Source organism: Heptranchias perlo, chromosome 16 (genome assembly GCF_035084215.1).
Source record: "Heptranchias perlo isolate sHepPer1 chromosome 16, sHepPer1.hap1, whole genome shotgun sequence".
Lineage (NCBI taxonomy): Eukaryota > Metazoa > Chordata > Chondrichthyes > Hexanchiformes > Hexanchidae > Heptranchias > Heptranchias perlo.
This window is the reverse complement of record NC_090340.1, coordinates 9,027,592-9,042,887: the sequence shown is the minus strand read 5'-3', so window position 1 is coordinate 9,042,887 and position 15,296 is coordinate 9,027,592. Positions and strand designations below refer to the sequence as shown.

Sequence of the window (15,296 nt, the reverse complement as noted above, 5' to 3'; positions counted from 1 at the left end):
GACCTTCCCTCCATCATAAGGTCAGAAATGGGGATGTTCACTGATGATTGCACAGTGTTCAGTTCCCTCAAATAATGAAGCAGTCCGAGCCCGCATGCAGCAACACCTGGACAACATCCAGGCTTGGGCTCATAAGTGGCAAGTAACATTCGCGCCACACAAGTGCCAGGCAATGACCATCTCCAACAAGAGAGAGTCTAACCAACTCTCCTTGACATTCAACGGCATTACCATCGCTGAATCCTCCACCATCAACATCCTGGGGGTCACCATTAACTGGAAACTTAACTGGACCAGCCATATAAATACTGTGGCTACAAGAGGTCAGAGGCTGGGTATTCTGCGGCGAGTGACTCACCTCCCGACTCCCCAAAGCCTTTCCACCATCTACAAGGCACAAGTCAGGAGTGTGATGGAATACTCTCCACTTGCCTGGATGAGTGCAGCTCCAACAACTCAAGCAGCTCGACAGCATCCAGCCCGCTTGGTTGGCACTCCATCCACCACCCTAAACATTCACTCCCTTCACCACCAGCGCACAGTGGCCGCAGTGTGTACCATCCACAGGATGCACTGTAGCAACTCACCAAGGCTTCTTCGACAGCACCTCCCAAACCCGCGATCCTCTACCACCTAGAAGGACAAGAGCAGCAGGCACATGGGAACACCACCACCTGCACGTTCCCCTCCAAGTCACACACCATCCCGACTTGGAAATATATTGCCGTTCCTTCATCGTTTCTGGGTCAAAATCCTGGAACTCCCTTCCTAACAGCACTGTGGGAGAACCTTCACCACACGGACTGCAGCGGTTCAAGGAGGCGGCTCTCAAGGGCAATTAGGGATGGGCAATAAATGCTCGCCTCTCCAGCGACGCCCACATCCCATAAACTTGCAGATATAATTATCGGGATTTGCCTATATTCCCCTAAGAGACCTGCTGAGCAGTGGCCTTAATGGGACACACCAAATTAAGCACAGCTCTGTTTCAGCAGCTAAATGTCAGAACAGAGGTCCAGACCACAAACCAGCCATCAGCAACACCAATGAAAATCAGCTAGTATTACAAAAGTGTAGATATGCTGGAGCAATTATAAAACTATGATCTTAAGTTAGGCGCTTAAAGGCAGCTTTAAATTCTTATCTTCACAGCTGTAGCTCATTGTATCAATTAGATTACTGCATTATAACTATGCTCAGATACCCATTATTTATCTACTTGTTCATCTGAAGTTTAACTTTTGTTGGTCATCTATTCTTTCAGAGCAGGCTTTGCAATTGGTTTCTTAAGATACCTTCTAAAGACAAATTATTTCTAACAGGCTGTATTATTTAAAGCTGGAATTGTATTGCACCCCAGGTAAAATCAAACCTATGTGAGGGCCTCCTAAAGAGGCTGACACCTCAAGGCTTTGGTGCACTCAATAATCTTCGAATTATACTGCCACTTCTGTGCTGATGCCGACCCAAAACAACTTTGTGATAGAGGCAGTCTAACCATGCTACGTTAACACTTTCACAGACAGAAAGCCATCAAGGCTTCTAATATGGCCAAAGTAATATTGTACAGATTATTTAGACAAGGCATGTCTCATGCCCTGAACTATAAAAGTACACTGAAACTACTATTCTGTTGTCCAGAAGGCATTACTAAAGCACCAAATGCCAAGCTGCAAGAGTGGTTAGATGAACAACCTACTTTGATACAGAGCTTATTACAGAGAGTCTTCGAGGGCTTTACAGGGTGGTGGATAGTGAGATGACAACAAGCAAGAGGAGGGGGAAAGAGGATCAGGCGGAGGCAAAACCTGTCAAAGAGAAACAATTTAAGGAGATTTTTGGAGTAGGATTTTCTTTAATCCATTGTCCAGGGCACTGAAGCCAATTTTTAGAGCCCCCACACCCTCCCCTGCAAAGCCAGCTAACTCAACACAGTCTGGGAAACAAGCGTATGCCTCTGGGCTACGTCAAGAGGAGGCCATATGCTTCTAAACAAAAAAATTAAGTGTCAGCACAGGTTGTTCTTGCACACCTTGTATCCGTCACCTATAGCATGGGATTGGCAAAGTATTAAAAACAGGTTGCCAATCCAACCTCTGCCCTTCAAAAGGTGTTGTAGGAAGTGGAGGGGTCTAAAGGGAGAAGAAAGGGAAGAAAAATCAAGTATGACACTCAAGGAAGTTTTACGTCAATGTGACAACTTGAATGTATTCCACTGAATCACAACTGTAAATGTTCATGAGAGTTCTGAACACCTAATGGTTTCCGTCAGTTACTCAATTTGCCTTTTATAGTGCTTTAAACAGCAAAGGGGGAGTAATGTCAATATAAACCACTCTTCCAGCTGGGTAATATCTGTTAAATTATTTGTCTTTTAGTACGGGATTCACATCTCCAACAAGACCTGCCACTTTGGGCCTTCACATGCAGCTGGGTTTGCTCTACTCAAGACAGGACTCACCAGCAAACAGGTCTGGTGAAAATCCTTCAGCCTAGCATATGCTGCTTTGGAACTACTTTTCTTCTTGTTGAAGGCATTTACTGATGGGTCTAGTCACTGACAGTACAGTAGCCACCCCACCCCGAAACTATATATGGGCACCCTAGACGGTGGGACTGTGCATGGAGGGGGAAAACATGAATCTTATATCAGGTATACTTGTGTATATTATCTATATAGAGAAATGCTTCAAGATCTTGCATGTACAAAGTACCTCGTCGCATACTGAAGACGCTCCAAGAAGCCTCATAGCCAATTAATTACTTTTTTCAAGTTATGTAGGTAAACATGGCAAGAAACTTTACGCACAGTAAGATCCAAAAAACAGCAAATGAGATGAATGGTCAGTTATTTTGTTTTTATGTTGTTTGAGAAAAATGTTGGCTACAATATCATGAAAACTCTATACTCTTTTGAATTGTGCCATGAGATCTTTTATATACACTCGAACAGGCAGACAGCACTGCAATCTAATGTCACATCCAAGAGGCACTACCGTGGTAGCATTCCCCGGTCCTTGAGTGGGGATTTTACCTAAAAAAAAAGGTAAAAGTGCTACCACTGAGCCAAGCTGACACTTTATATCCAAAGTGTGGCTTCTTCTGCCCTCTCTACATATTGTTTGCTTTAGAACTGCTGCTCAGGTGGAGTCCAGGAACAGAGATTCTGCACACAATGCCTCCAACCAATGCATCATCACTATTTTCTGCTTTTGTGACAAGGACTACACAATGTTTACCGACACAGCACCAGTGACTGCACTTGAAAGTAATTCTTTGTATGTGAAGCGCTTTGGGATATCTCTGGGACAGATAAGGTACTAAATAAATACAAGTATTTTCTTAATGGACCCCAACACAAAATCATCTTTCTACACTGCTGTGAAGCAAATAAAATCTATTTTTGGTGTCATCTTATTCCGGCAACTAACAAATGTGTTCACTGAAAAATTAAAACAAGTCAAGAGATCTTCACTGGATCCATACCGCGTGTAGTCCTGGTACACATCAGTGTAAGCCACTTGGTATAAAATATACTGAAATCTTAAAGTGGATCAGTATAGAGAAGTATATATGACCTAAAGCAGAATAGGTCTCCTTTATGCTTTTACAACTTCTGCCATCAGCCAAGAAGGAATAACTTTAAACCACTACTCAACAGTTACTGGTGAAATCCACTTCACAATTAGAAAGATGGCATTGCACTAAAATATGGAAGAGGAGAAATTATAGGTGGCATCTGCATGAAAAGATTTTTTTTTTAAACCCATGCCAATCACCAACTGCCATGTGGCTTGCAAAGTTATACCAGTCAAGTGTTGCTACTGTCTTCCTCAGAACATAGGAAAACAAGCTGGTAGACTCAAAATGCAAAATGGAAACCCCCAATTAAAGTAACAGCCATTTATTTCTCTGGGTTGTTTCTCCAAGTTAGTAACAGAAATTTCCAAACTAACAATGGAGGCAAGGGAAAATTCCCTTTAACTCTCCTTTCTTTCACTTTTAGTTGCATTTCAGTTGTCATGAGCATTGTTGGATGCTGCTACAAATCAGGAAAAAAAAGGTTATTTTGGGATAATCAGCAGCCTCGTTAATAGTCTCCTGATCTCCAGTGCTCAACATTATTCAAGCTTGTTCCCCTCGTTAATTTTCTCCCCTGATCTTGAAGACATTGACTCGTTGGTGGTACCCATATCTACGGGCACAAGTTACTCTCTGATACTTCATGTAAACCTTCATAGTGCCAGCAGGCTGAACAGTCAAGCCCATCCTGCCCTCACTTGAGCTCCACATATACACTTTCAGCATGGTCAATAGTTAGCAATTAAGAGCTGGAATTGACTGATTTTCCCCTCCCTAATCCAAGGCACTTTAGATAGCAATCAACCCACCCCCCCCCCCACCACCTCTCACAAACACCCCAGTCGAGTATTATGTCCACTTTCAAGAGATCTTCTCAAATAATGTATTCCATCATTGCGTATTTTATATGCATCAGTTTCAAAGAATGTCAATTTGTAGAGGATGGCAGAGTATTTCATGTACTTTGCATCCGTCTTTACTGAAGAGGTGAATCCTGAAGCAATTGAAAGCGAGATGAGTGATATTATGATGGACAAAAGGAAAATTTTAGATAAATTAATTAAGCTAATGGAAGACAAAGCACTAGGACCTGACGAGATACATCCTAGGATCCTGAAGATGAGGAATGAAACTGCAGAAGCATGGAAATTATATTACAGGGCTCTATTGAGTGTGGATATGTCGATAAGATTTCTGGACTCTAACGGAATCAAAGGATACGGGGATCGGGCAGGAAAGTGCAGCTGAGGTCGAATATCAGCCATGAGCTTATCGAATGGCGGAGCAGGCTCGAGGGGGTGTATGGCCTAGTCCTGCTATTTCTTATTCCTATGTGTGCTGGAGGACTGGAGAGTGGCCAATGTAATACTGTCTTTTAAGAAGAGACAGAGCTAATCCAGATATTTACTGGCCAGTTAGCTTAACGTCTGTCATAAGTAAATTTATAGTGTCTTTAAGGATAAAATTACCACATACCTAAAGAGAAAATAGCTAGAAGTAGCCAGCACAGATTTCAAAAGGGACGACCATGCTTGACAAACCCGAGATTTATTTGGAGGAGCTAACAGATGTGGTAGATGGGGAAATGCAATGGACGCAGTGTACATGGGCTTGAGTAAAGCCTTTGACAAAGTGCCACATGGGAAATTACGGGAGAAGATTAAGGGGTATGGAATTAGAAGGAGGATAACAAACAGGATTAAAAATTAGTTAGAAAAGAGAAAACAGAGTAGGAGCTAAGGACATCTTTGCAGAGTGGTTGGATGTGGGTAGTGGTGTCCCTCAGAGTTCAGTTCTGGGGCCACTTCTTCCAGTGTGTATAGCAAAGATTTGGGTATAGGCCTAGAGGGAGCTGTGTAAAAATTTGCAAATGATACTAAAATCAGAGGTATAGTTAATTCTTTAGAAGTCCAAAGGAAACTGAAAAGAGATATTGATGTGATGGGGAAATAGGCTTAAAAAGTGAGATGGAATTCAATACAAATGTGAGGTAATGCATTTTGGTTAAAAAAAAGAACAGCAGTAATTATTCTCTGAATGGAAGTAGGCTCAGCGTTGTGGAAAAGCAGAGGGACTTGGGGGTATAAGTTCACAGGACATTAAAGACAGAAGCTCAGGGTGATAAGACCAAAAAAAGCTACTGTAATTCTACATTTTATCTCAAGAGGTATAAATATAAAACCCAAGAGGTAATGATGAGTCTACACAAAACCTTAAGACTTTGGTTAGATTACTCTGTGCAGTATTGGGTTCTACACTGTGGAGGCTTTAAAAAGGGTACAACACAGATTCACTAAAATCCCACTTCCAGGACTCCCAACATTGACAATCTGTAACAAACTACCCTCTGATTCCTCCATCCCTATGGGGAGGACCCATTAACTAATCCTTGGTCATGACTGAGAACTCGGTGTTAGAAATAACTACATCCCACCATTCCGGTGCTCATACATGCTCTACTGTCTCACTGGAACAGAATTTCATAGGAACCTAGGTATTACACAAGGAGATATTAAAACCAAATTTTAGTTTCTTTAGAATAAAAAGATGCATGAAAATGTAATGGAAAATTCATCACAGATAATCAATCAAGCCTCAAGTTGAGACATTTCTGAAGAGGGAAATTCAAATTTGCCAGGTTCTTCAGCTTAAAAAGTGGAAAGGAATCAACACCAAAATGGAGATAGATATCTATTTAATTAAGTATTACAGTTTATCCTATCCAAATTTTCTCCCTTTTTACCCTCCTCTCCTGAAAGGAGTCTGTTCCCATACGCACCCTCTAATACCTCACCCAAGGGGCCATTCTTGTTGTATTTTAATAACCAATTACAGAAGTGGCTTAATTTAGCTGTCCAAAAGAGGGATTACAACAGCTTCTATTTCTGAGCTGAGTGCAATTAATTCTAGCTCCCCTAATTTGAAGCTCTAGCAGTGGCCTTTATGTGAACCAGATTTTAAATTGCTGGCTCAAAGATAAAGCTTCTGTGCATTACTTGTGAACTGCTTTTAAAAATGCAAAACCCTATAAAAAGGTGAAAAGTAGATTTTTAAAAAGTGTGGCCATCAAGAATCTTTTCTCAAGCTCAATAATTAAAAATACTGTTTAAAATCTGATATGCCTGTTCAAGTGCACAATAACCATTATGGTGTGAATCTTCACAGCTATGGGAGCATCCCAGTCAAGTCCAATCTTACCCTCACCAATGTGTCGACATGTATGACTTCCAGCAGGGGTCAACACTCAGGAGCTGGATCGCTGGCAGCTTACCCAGGTTAATGGAGGCCAAAAACAGCAACAAACTGCTGCCATCCCTGACTGCCAACTCACCAGAGGCCAGGGATCAAACCTGGGACCCATCTAATCTGGATGGTTTGGCTACTCACTGGATAAACTTGCTGAGCCATCAGGGAGCAGTGTGCAAACTCATGTGTTAATAAAACTTTATTGCCAAGCTCCTCCAACGGTTCAGCTGGTTATGGTAGCGAGTTGCTGAGCCATACTGACCAGGAACATCAGAGGGCCGATCCCAGGTCTGTGCTCAGTTGGCTGATCTCAGATGGGATGCCTTCGGAAGTGCTGCAGTCATCCTCAATAACTCCAGGGGAAGAAAAGAAAATTGCTAGTATTCCCACCTCTAACTGCTATGCAGTGACCTTTCCTGTAAATGGATGTGTCGTCTTCAAGTGAAGTGAGGACATGGTCAGCTTCAGCTTGATGCTCTTCCCCCCCCCGATTAAATAACCTGCCTACATTGACAAATGAAGAATGGCCCCTTTGAAGATGTATCAAAGTGCAACCAACACCCATGGAACTGTACCACAGCAAGGGAAGACAGAAAATTAGTGGAAGAATAAAACTTTTCTGCTGTGTCGTATTGTATCCTGCGTTTTTTTTTAATGTACTCTGTACAGTAAAATCCTATCTGTACTAAGTCAAAACCATCAAAGTATGCCTAACATTTGCAAAATTTCTTTTGAAAACCTTTATATGTCACCCAAGAAAGATTGTCATTTTACTGCTGAGTTTCTTCAAAATAAATATATAAAAAGAAACCATCTACATTCTTTCATAAGTGCTGAAACACAATTCCTAAACATTACATGTATAAGTAACGAAAACTCATGCACCTGAAAGATATAAAGCATGTCTCGAACTCCAGATTGAATTTTTTTCCCCACCGTTTTATATTTGGTTTGAAATGGTTGCAGAGCACAGAGTTAAATTATTTTTCATAGGTACAGCAGAATCACCATCGCAATCTGAGCATATCAATACCCATAAAAAGAGTTCACACTGGGTAGCAAGTGTATCTTATTTAGACTGAATTCAATCAGACATAACCCCCCTCTAACCACTAGAGATGAGAGATCCATCCAAGGCCCATTGGGTAGGGGTGGGGGAAGAAAGATATAAGGGAGTTTAGGTTCAAAACATTTTTTTGTCCTTTAAAAATAAGAGGGAATCTCACCAAGGGATAAGGGAAAAAAACTGCGATTGAGTTTCTTTTGTGCCCTCTCTTACTATCTTGCCCCGGTCCCATTTTTGTTGATCCACTATATTTTTTGTTTGACAACTGGGAACTGGCTAGACTAGAGTTGCGAGGCCAACTTCACTTGCAATTTAACAATCAATTTGACGCCAACTGCAAGTGACCCAGCACTTATTCATTAGTCTTAATTTTCTTCGCACCAAGGCCGATTTTCTTTTTAAGCATTACACATACCATCTCATTTACTGCTCTTCTAAATTTCACTAATTTTCAAAAATTTCACTAAGTTTCAGAACTCACCTGAAATGCCAGGTTACTTTAAATTTTGAACTAGTGGGATTCAAATTACCATACCCTGCTGTTGCTATTATACAGTAATAAATAATAATCCCCACTTTCATTTTCCTAATGGTCAATGTAAAAACATAGAACATGAAATAAGGAAACTGCATCTTTATAAATATACAGCACATTTTCAAGCTACAGACAGCTTCTGAATTTAAGCCTTTTTCTCATTCTCCTTTAGGCTTCAGTCCAGTTTTTCTATTCCAACTTATTAAAATCAAAAATCTCAATTCACAATTTTGCCATTACAACACCCATTCAACTGCTTAGTATTTCCTACAACTCCCATTTCCCTCCAATGGCTAGCACACGTGTACTCAACTTCTCAGAAGTGAGAAAGACTTGCATTTATATAGCACATTCAAAGAATGATTTGCTTTTGGAATCCAATGACTGATGAAAAGTAAAGCTAAACTACTTAGAGAAGTTTCTCTCTTAACTTGAAAGTTGGACTAAAGAACCCATGAGTTTAGTTAACTGTAGACAGAATTGGATTTTCTTAAAACAGTAGCCAGTGCAAGTTGGGAACCTAATGAGTCATTGCTGGGTTGTCAATGAATCTATATGTTGCTTTAAAATCTTTTTGTAGGCTTATTATTCAAATCAAACAGTACAAAACTTTTATCAATTGTGAAAGATACATCTTTAAGCTCAAAATATCGCTGAAAAGAATCACTTTCAAAAATATTTTATGTACCATATACACCCCAGCTCCTTTACCTCCCTTCCCCCCACTTTTTGCTGATCCCTTTACTAGGCCTCACTCCTGAATGAGTTAGTAACTCACACCGAGTTACACATTTTACAAAAAGTGTAACGTTTCGCAAACATTAAAAAAAACTTTTCCCCTATCTCTTTCAGCAACTAAGTAACTCACATCTAAGGGAGTTTTCCTTCCCTTGTACATTAAGTGTTTTTAATACCATTTCTGATCAGTCTCTTTTTGTAGGCCCAGACTTCACCATGTGAGTTTCTATTCTCCCCTCTGCTTTCTTGTTATTAAATGTTTTACTATTACTGAAGAGGGCGATCAGTCTGCAAAGTTGCCCTTAAACTGTGAGTTGTTTTTAAATTAAGTTGCATTAGTTTCTCTCCCTTCCACACACACACACACACTTTCTCTCTCTCGAATGCAGAAGGCCTCAGGCTCCCTGGGCCTCTAGTACATTGTGTGTGCGACTTGTTTCTCGGCAAACTCACATGAGAGATCTCCTGCTGGCTGGATTTGTAATTCTTCTTGGTCAGGTTGTCCACAAGGTAGCTGATTTGAGACAAGGCCAGCGATAACGAGTCAAGATTCATTGCTGGTCGGGGCGGTCAGCTGAGGAAAGCGGGAAATGGTCATTATTCCCCTTTCTTTTACTGGAAAAAGAAAAATTTCTCTTTTCTTTTCAGCGCCTTTCCTCTCTCTCTCTCTCTCTCTCTTTAAATATATAAAACGAGGGAGGGGGGCTCCTTCTGCTAAATGTTCTCACGGGAGAGTCCGCGGGTCTAATGGTCACTTCAGAAGTGTTTGCTCCGCTTCCGCTCCGGTTCCTCTCAGACTTCGCCCCGTGAGTGTCTAGGTGTCTCTCGATCTCTCTTCAGCCTGTTCCCCGGCTCCTCGCTCACTTTTCTCCCGCTGTCGCTGTACCTCCACCTCCTCCGTGTAGCCTGAACATGGCGCTGCTTTGCCGGTAGTGTAGAGAGAGACTGAAGTGGGGAGGATTGGGGTGGGTGATGGTGGTGGTGGTGGTGGCGGCGGCGGGGGAACGGGGAGGAGGGAGGGAAGGGGAAGGGAAGGGAAAGGAGGGAGAGAGGGGGGGGGGGGGGGGAAGGAGGAGGGAATTGGAAAGGAAACAAGAGAGAGCGCGGCGTCGGGCCTGAGCTGGGCTAGGCTAGGCTGGGTGCTGGGCTGGGCTGGGCTGGGCTCGGTCCCCTCTCCGCTCGGTGGGTCGGTGCGAGTGCGGGCGGCTGCAAATGGCGGCGGTGGGGCCTCGCTCACTCACTGCGCCATCTTGGAACCACCGACAAACACACAACAAAAAAAAAATAAAATTAACTAAAATTTCAAACAAAAAAAAAATGTTCCTCAGAAAACTTTCAGCGCCGACCGAATACTTTTAAAAAGAAAATGGCACTTAAATTTATTCTTTAAAAAAAAACCGATACCAGTAGGAAAACAATCCCGAGCCCGCCGATTAGTCGGGCGATTAGTCGGGCGAAAGCGAGACTGGTCCGAGTTTGTTTTGAGGAGAGGGGGGGGGGTAGTTCGGGATTTCCGGTGAGCGGGTTGAAACGGAGGAGAGTTCGGGTTATTTTTTTTAAAGTTTGTTATTTTATTTTTGTAATTGTCTTTTTTTTTTAACTGCTCCGCGGCGCTCGGCCTCTCTCCCCTCCGCCAGTGTTGGAGTAAAAGCGTGGCGGCCCCGTGGATTCCCCCCCCCCGCCGCTCTCACACATACCGCCCGCTCAATGGTACAGTCCAACGCTCGCGCCCCTCGACGCAGGCCCAAGGCACGACACAAGACGGTTCTTCTCTTAAAAATAAACTTCTTTATTTTATCATTAGCTCAAATACTCCTCCCTGGTCAATATTTTGTCATTTAAAAAAAAAATTTCTTTTAAAAAAATGAGGAAAAGATATTTGCATCACGTGACGGGTAAATCGTGCGATGGAAAAGGTAACGTCCCAAAAAAAACTTTTTTTAAAAAAAAACAAGAAACTCGCAATAAATACTGAGTGTCCGGGGCTAAGTTACATTTTAATAATGTAGTTAAAAAAATAAACATAGGCGAGGGTTCCGCGACAATAATAAAGAAGTCAAATGGTTGGAGCTAACTTTTAATCATGTGACTGGGTCATATGATCAGATTTCATAGAATCTGCAGCACAGAAACAGGCCATTGGGCCCAACTGGGCTATCCCCATGGTTTTAGTCCAGAGAAGCTTCCTCCCACTCTAATTACTTCTTCCCTCATGTGTGCATAAGCCCTCTCTTTAAATGCATCACTGCTATCTACTTCAACCACTCCATATGGCAGGGAGTTCCACATTCTCATCACTCTCTGCAAAGAAATTCCTCCTAAATTCTTCATTTGATTTGTTTTTTTTTTAAAAACGCCCTGCAACACCACACTACTGAAGCATAGGTAATGTGATCATTTCTAGAGTGGGGTTTAAACCTTCTAATTAAGAGAGGCAAGAGTCGGGTTGCCAACTCTGGACTGATTCTTGGAGGTTTCATCACATGGCCTCCAACTGCCCTGCCCAGTCAAACAGTCTTTTTTCCCCCATCTTCAATATTTTTATAACTAATAAACAAAGTGTTCACAAAGAAAATGAAAAAGAAAACAATTTTTTAAAATGCCACTATGATTTTTCTCCTGGGTTGCTCGAAGCAGTGTTCAGGTCATTAATCTTTAATTCCCGGAGACTGCAGGACAATCCTGGCGGATTGACAACCTGAGGCAAGAATGCTACCACTGAACCAAGGCTGACACTTATTTTCTATGAAGGCAAGTTTATTCTTTGCAATATGAAAAAGCTTATTATCAATATTAGTGGATCAGTAATAATAATAACAATAAGTGTCACTATTGGTACTCTTATTAATGAGATAATATCATTGTGAATCTATATTGCACAATAGTACTCCAACTGTGATCTTACTGTGTGCAGTTCTGGGTTGAGGCAATAGACGGACAGTGCAGATTCACTAGGGTGCTCCCTGGTATGAGGAAATGGAAATACAAATACAAAGAAAGACTTCAAAAATTGGGGCTGTTTTCGTTCGAACAGAGGAAAGTACAAAGTGACTTGTTAGGGGTGTATAAAATTATGAACGAATGGGAGAAGGTGGATAGAAATGAACTGTCTCCAGTGATTGAGGGGACACAGATATAAGTTTAAATGTAAGTGGCTTAAGATGGTGAGCAGGAGAAACCTTATTCAGAGGTTTGTGGAATGCAATACTGGGGCTCGTGATTGAAGGAGAGACGATTGTCAGCTTTTAACAATAGGTTAGATAGGTGGTTGAAAAAAAGGAGAATAAAGGGATGTAAGAACAGGGTGGACTCTGGGGATTAAGGCTACTGCTCGTGTGGATGATCAACATCAACAGATTAGTTGGGCTCAACATCCAGTTTGCATATTGTAATTTTTATGTAATTGACAAGAAAAGAAAAAACTTGGATTTATATAACACCTTTATCAGGTCTCAAGACATCCCAAAGAGCTTCACATTTTTTTAATTTGTTCATGGGATGTGGGCATCGCTGGCGAGGCTGGTGTTTATTGCCCATTCCTAATTGCCCTTGAGAAGGTGGTCGTGAGCCGCCTTCTTGAACCACTGCAGTCCGTGTGGTGAAGGTTCTCCCACAGTGCTGTTAGGAAGGGAGTTCCAGGATTTTGACCCAGCGACGATGAAGGAACGGCGATATATTTCCAAGTCGGGATGGTGTGTGACTTGGAGGGGAACGTGCAGGTGGTGCTGTTCCCATGTACCTGCTGCTCTTGTCCTTCTAGGTGGTAGAGGTCGTGGGTTTGGGAGGTGCTGTTGAAAAAGCCTTGGCGAGTTGCTGCAGTGCATCCTGTGGATGGTACACACTGCAGCCACTGTGCACCGGTTGTGAAGGGAGTGAATGTTTAGGGTGGTGGATGGGGTACCAATCAAATGGGCTACTTTGTCCTGGATGGTGTCGAGCTTCTTGAGTGTTGTTGGAGTATTCCATCACACTCCTGACTTGTGTCTTGTAGATGGTGGAAAGGCTTTGGGGAGTCACGAGATGAGTCAATCGCCGCAGAATACCCAGCCTCTGACCTGCTCTTGTAGCCACAGTATTTATATGGCTGGTCCAGTTAAGTTTCTGGTCAATGGTGACCCCCAGGATGTTGATGGTGGGGGACCCGGCGATGGTAATGCCGTTGAATGTCAAGGGGAGGTGGTCATTGCCTGGCAGTTGTCTGGCGCAAATGTTACTTCCCACTTATCAGCCCAAGCTTGGATGTTGTCCAGGTCTTGCTGCATGCGGGCTCGGACTGCTTCATTATTTGAGGGGTTGCGAATGGAACTGAACACTGTGCAATCATCAGCGAACATCCCCATTTCTGCCATTATGATGGAGGGAAGGTCATTGATGAAGCAGCTGAAGATGGTTGGGCCCAGGACACTGCCCTGAGGAACTCCAGCAGCAATGCCCTGGGGCTGAGATGATTGGCCTCCAACAACCACTACCATCTTCCTTTGTGCTAGGTATGACTCCAGCCACTGGAGAGTTTTCCCCCTGATTCCCATTGACTTAAATTTTACTAGGGCTCCTTGGTGCCACACTCGGTCAAATGCTGCCTTGATGTCAAGGGCAGTCACTCTCACCTCACCTCTGGAATTCAGCTCTTTTGTCCATGTTTGGACCAAGGCTGTAATGAGGTCCTGGCGGAACCCAAACTGAGCATCGGTGAGCAGGTTATTGGTGAGTAAGTGCTGCTTGATAGCACTGTCGACGACACCTTCCATCACTTTGCTGATGATTGAGAGTAGACTAATGGGGCGGTAATTGGCCGAATTGGATTTGTCCTGCTTTTTGTGGATAGGACATACCTGGGCAATTTTCCACATTGTCGGGTGGATGCCAGTGTTGTAGCTGTACTGGAACAGCTTGGCAAGAGGCGCAGCTTGTTCTGGAGCACAAGCCTTCAGCACTACAGCCGGGATGTTGTCGGGGCCCATAGCCTTTGCTGTATCCAGTGCACTCAGCTGTTCCTTGATATCACGTGGAGTGAATCGAATTGGCTGAAGACTGGCTTCTGTGATGGTGGGGATATCGGGAGGAGGCCGAGATGGATCATCCACTCAGCACTTCTGGCTGAAGATGGTTGCAAACGCTTCAGCCTTGTCTTTTGCACTGACATGCTGGCCTCCGCCATCATTGAGGATGGGGATGTTTGCAGAGCCTCCTCCTCCCGTTAGTTGTTTAATTGTCCACCACCATTCACGACTGGATGTGGCAGGACTGCAGAGCTTTGATCTGATCCATTGGTTGTGGAATCGCTTAGCTCTGTCTGTAGCATTTGCTTCCGCTGTTTAGCATGCACGTAATCCTGAGTTGTAGGTTGGCACCTCATTTTTAGGTCCGCCTGGTGCTGCTCCTGGCATGCTCTTCTACACTCCTCATTGAACCAGGGTTGATCCCCTAGCTTGTTGGTAATGGTAGAGTGAGGAATATGCCGGGCTATGAGGTTACAGATTGTGGTGGAATACAATTCTGCTGCTGCTAATGCCCAGTTTTGAGCTGCTAGATTTGTTCTGAATCTATCCCATTTAGGACAGTGGTAGTGCCACACAACACGTTGGACGGTGTCCTCAGTGTGAAGGCGGGACTTCATCTCCACGAGGACTGTGCGGTGGTCGCTCCTACCAATACTGTCATGGACTGATGCATTTGCGACAGGTAGATTGGTGAGGACAATGTCAAGTAAGTTTTTTCCTCATGTTGGTTCGCTCACCACCTGCCGCAGGCCCAGTCAGGCAGCTATGTCCTTCAGGACTTGGACAGCTCAGTCAGTAGTGGTGCTACCGAGCCATTCTTGGTGATGGACATTGAAGTCCCCCACCCAGAGTACATTCTGTGCCCTTGCTACCCTCAGTGCTTCCTCCAAGTGGTGTTTAACATGGAGGACTGATTCATCAGCTGAGGGAGGGCGGTAGTTGGTAATCAGCAGGAGGTTTCCTTGCCCATGTCTGACCTGATGCCATGAGATTTCATGGGGTCCAGAGTCAATGTTGAGGACTCCTGGGGCCACTCCCTCCTGACTGTATATCACTGTACCGCCACCTCTGGTGGGTCTGTCCTGCCAGTGGGACAGGACATACCCAGGGATGGTGATGGAAGAGTCTG

General features: G+C 43.5%; 2 protein-coding genes across 12 annotated transcripts in view; one reads left to right on the top strand and one right to left on the bottom strand.

The window, feature by feature from the left end:
* cnot1 (CCR4-NOT transcription complex, subunit 1) overlaps positions 1-10,600 on the bottom strand; it is a 182,845-nt gene extending 172,245 nt beyond the window's left edge. For 4 of the 9 annotated variants that reach the window (XM_067997623.1, XM_067997626.1, XM_067997624.1 and 1 more), the window contains exon 1: positions 9,621-10,597. In XM_067997623.1, the coding sequence (XP_067853724.1) occupies positions 9,621-9,722 (102 nt within the window). In that variant the 5' untranslated portion in view covers positions 9,723-10,597. Of the gene's footprint in view, positions 1-9,620 lie in introns of all 9 variants that reach the window. The other 5 variants (XM_067997625.1, XM_067997630.1, XM_067997628.1 and 2 more) reach the window with 2 other exon arrangements.
* The window catches only part of LOC137333478 (uncharacterized), a 55,160-nt gene continuing 50,137 nt past the window's right edge, over positions 10,274-15,296 (top strand). Inside the window, exons 1-2 of one of the 3 annotated variants that reach the window (XR_010965900.1) lie at positions 10,274-11,083; positions 11,805-11,912. The gene's annotated coding sequence lies outside the window, so the exon portion shown is untranslated. Of the gene's footprint in view, positions 11,084-11,804; positions 11,913-14,723; positions 14,874-15,296 lie in introns of those variants that run through there. The other 2 variants (XM_067997634.1, XM_067997635.1) reach the window with 2 other exon arrangements.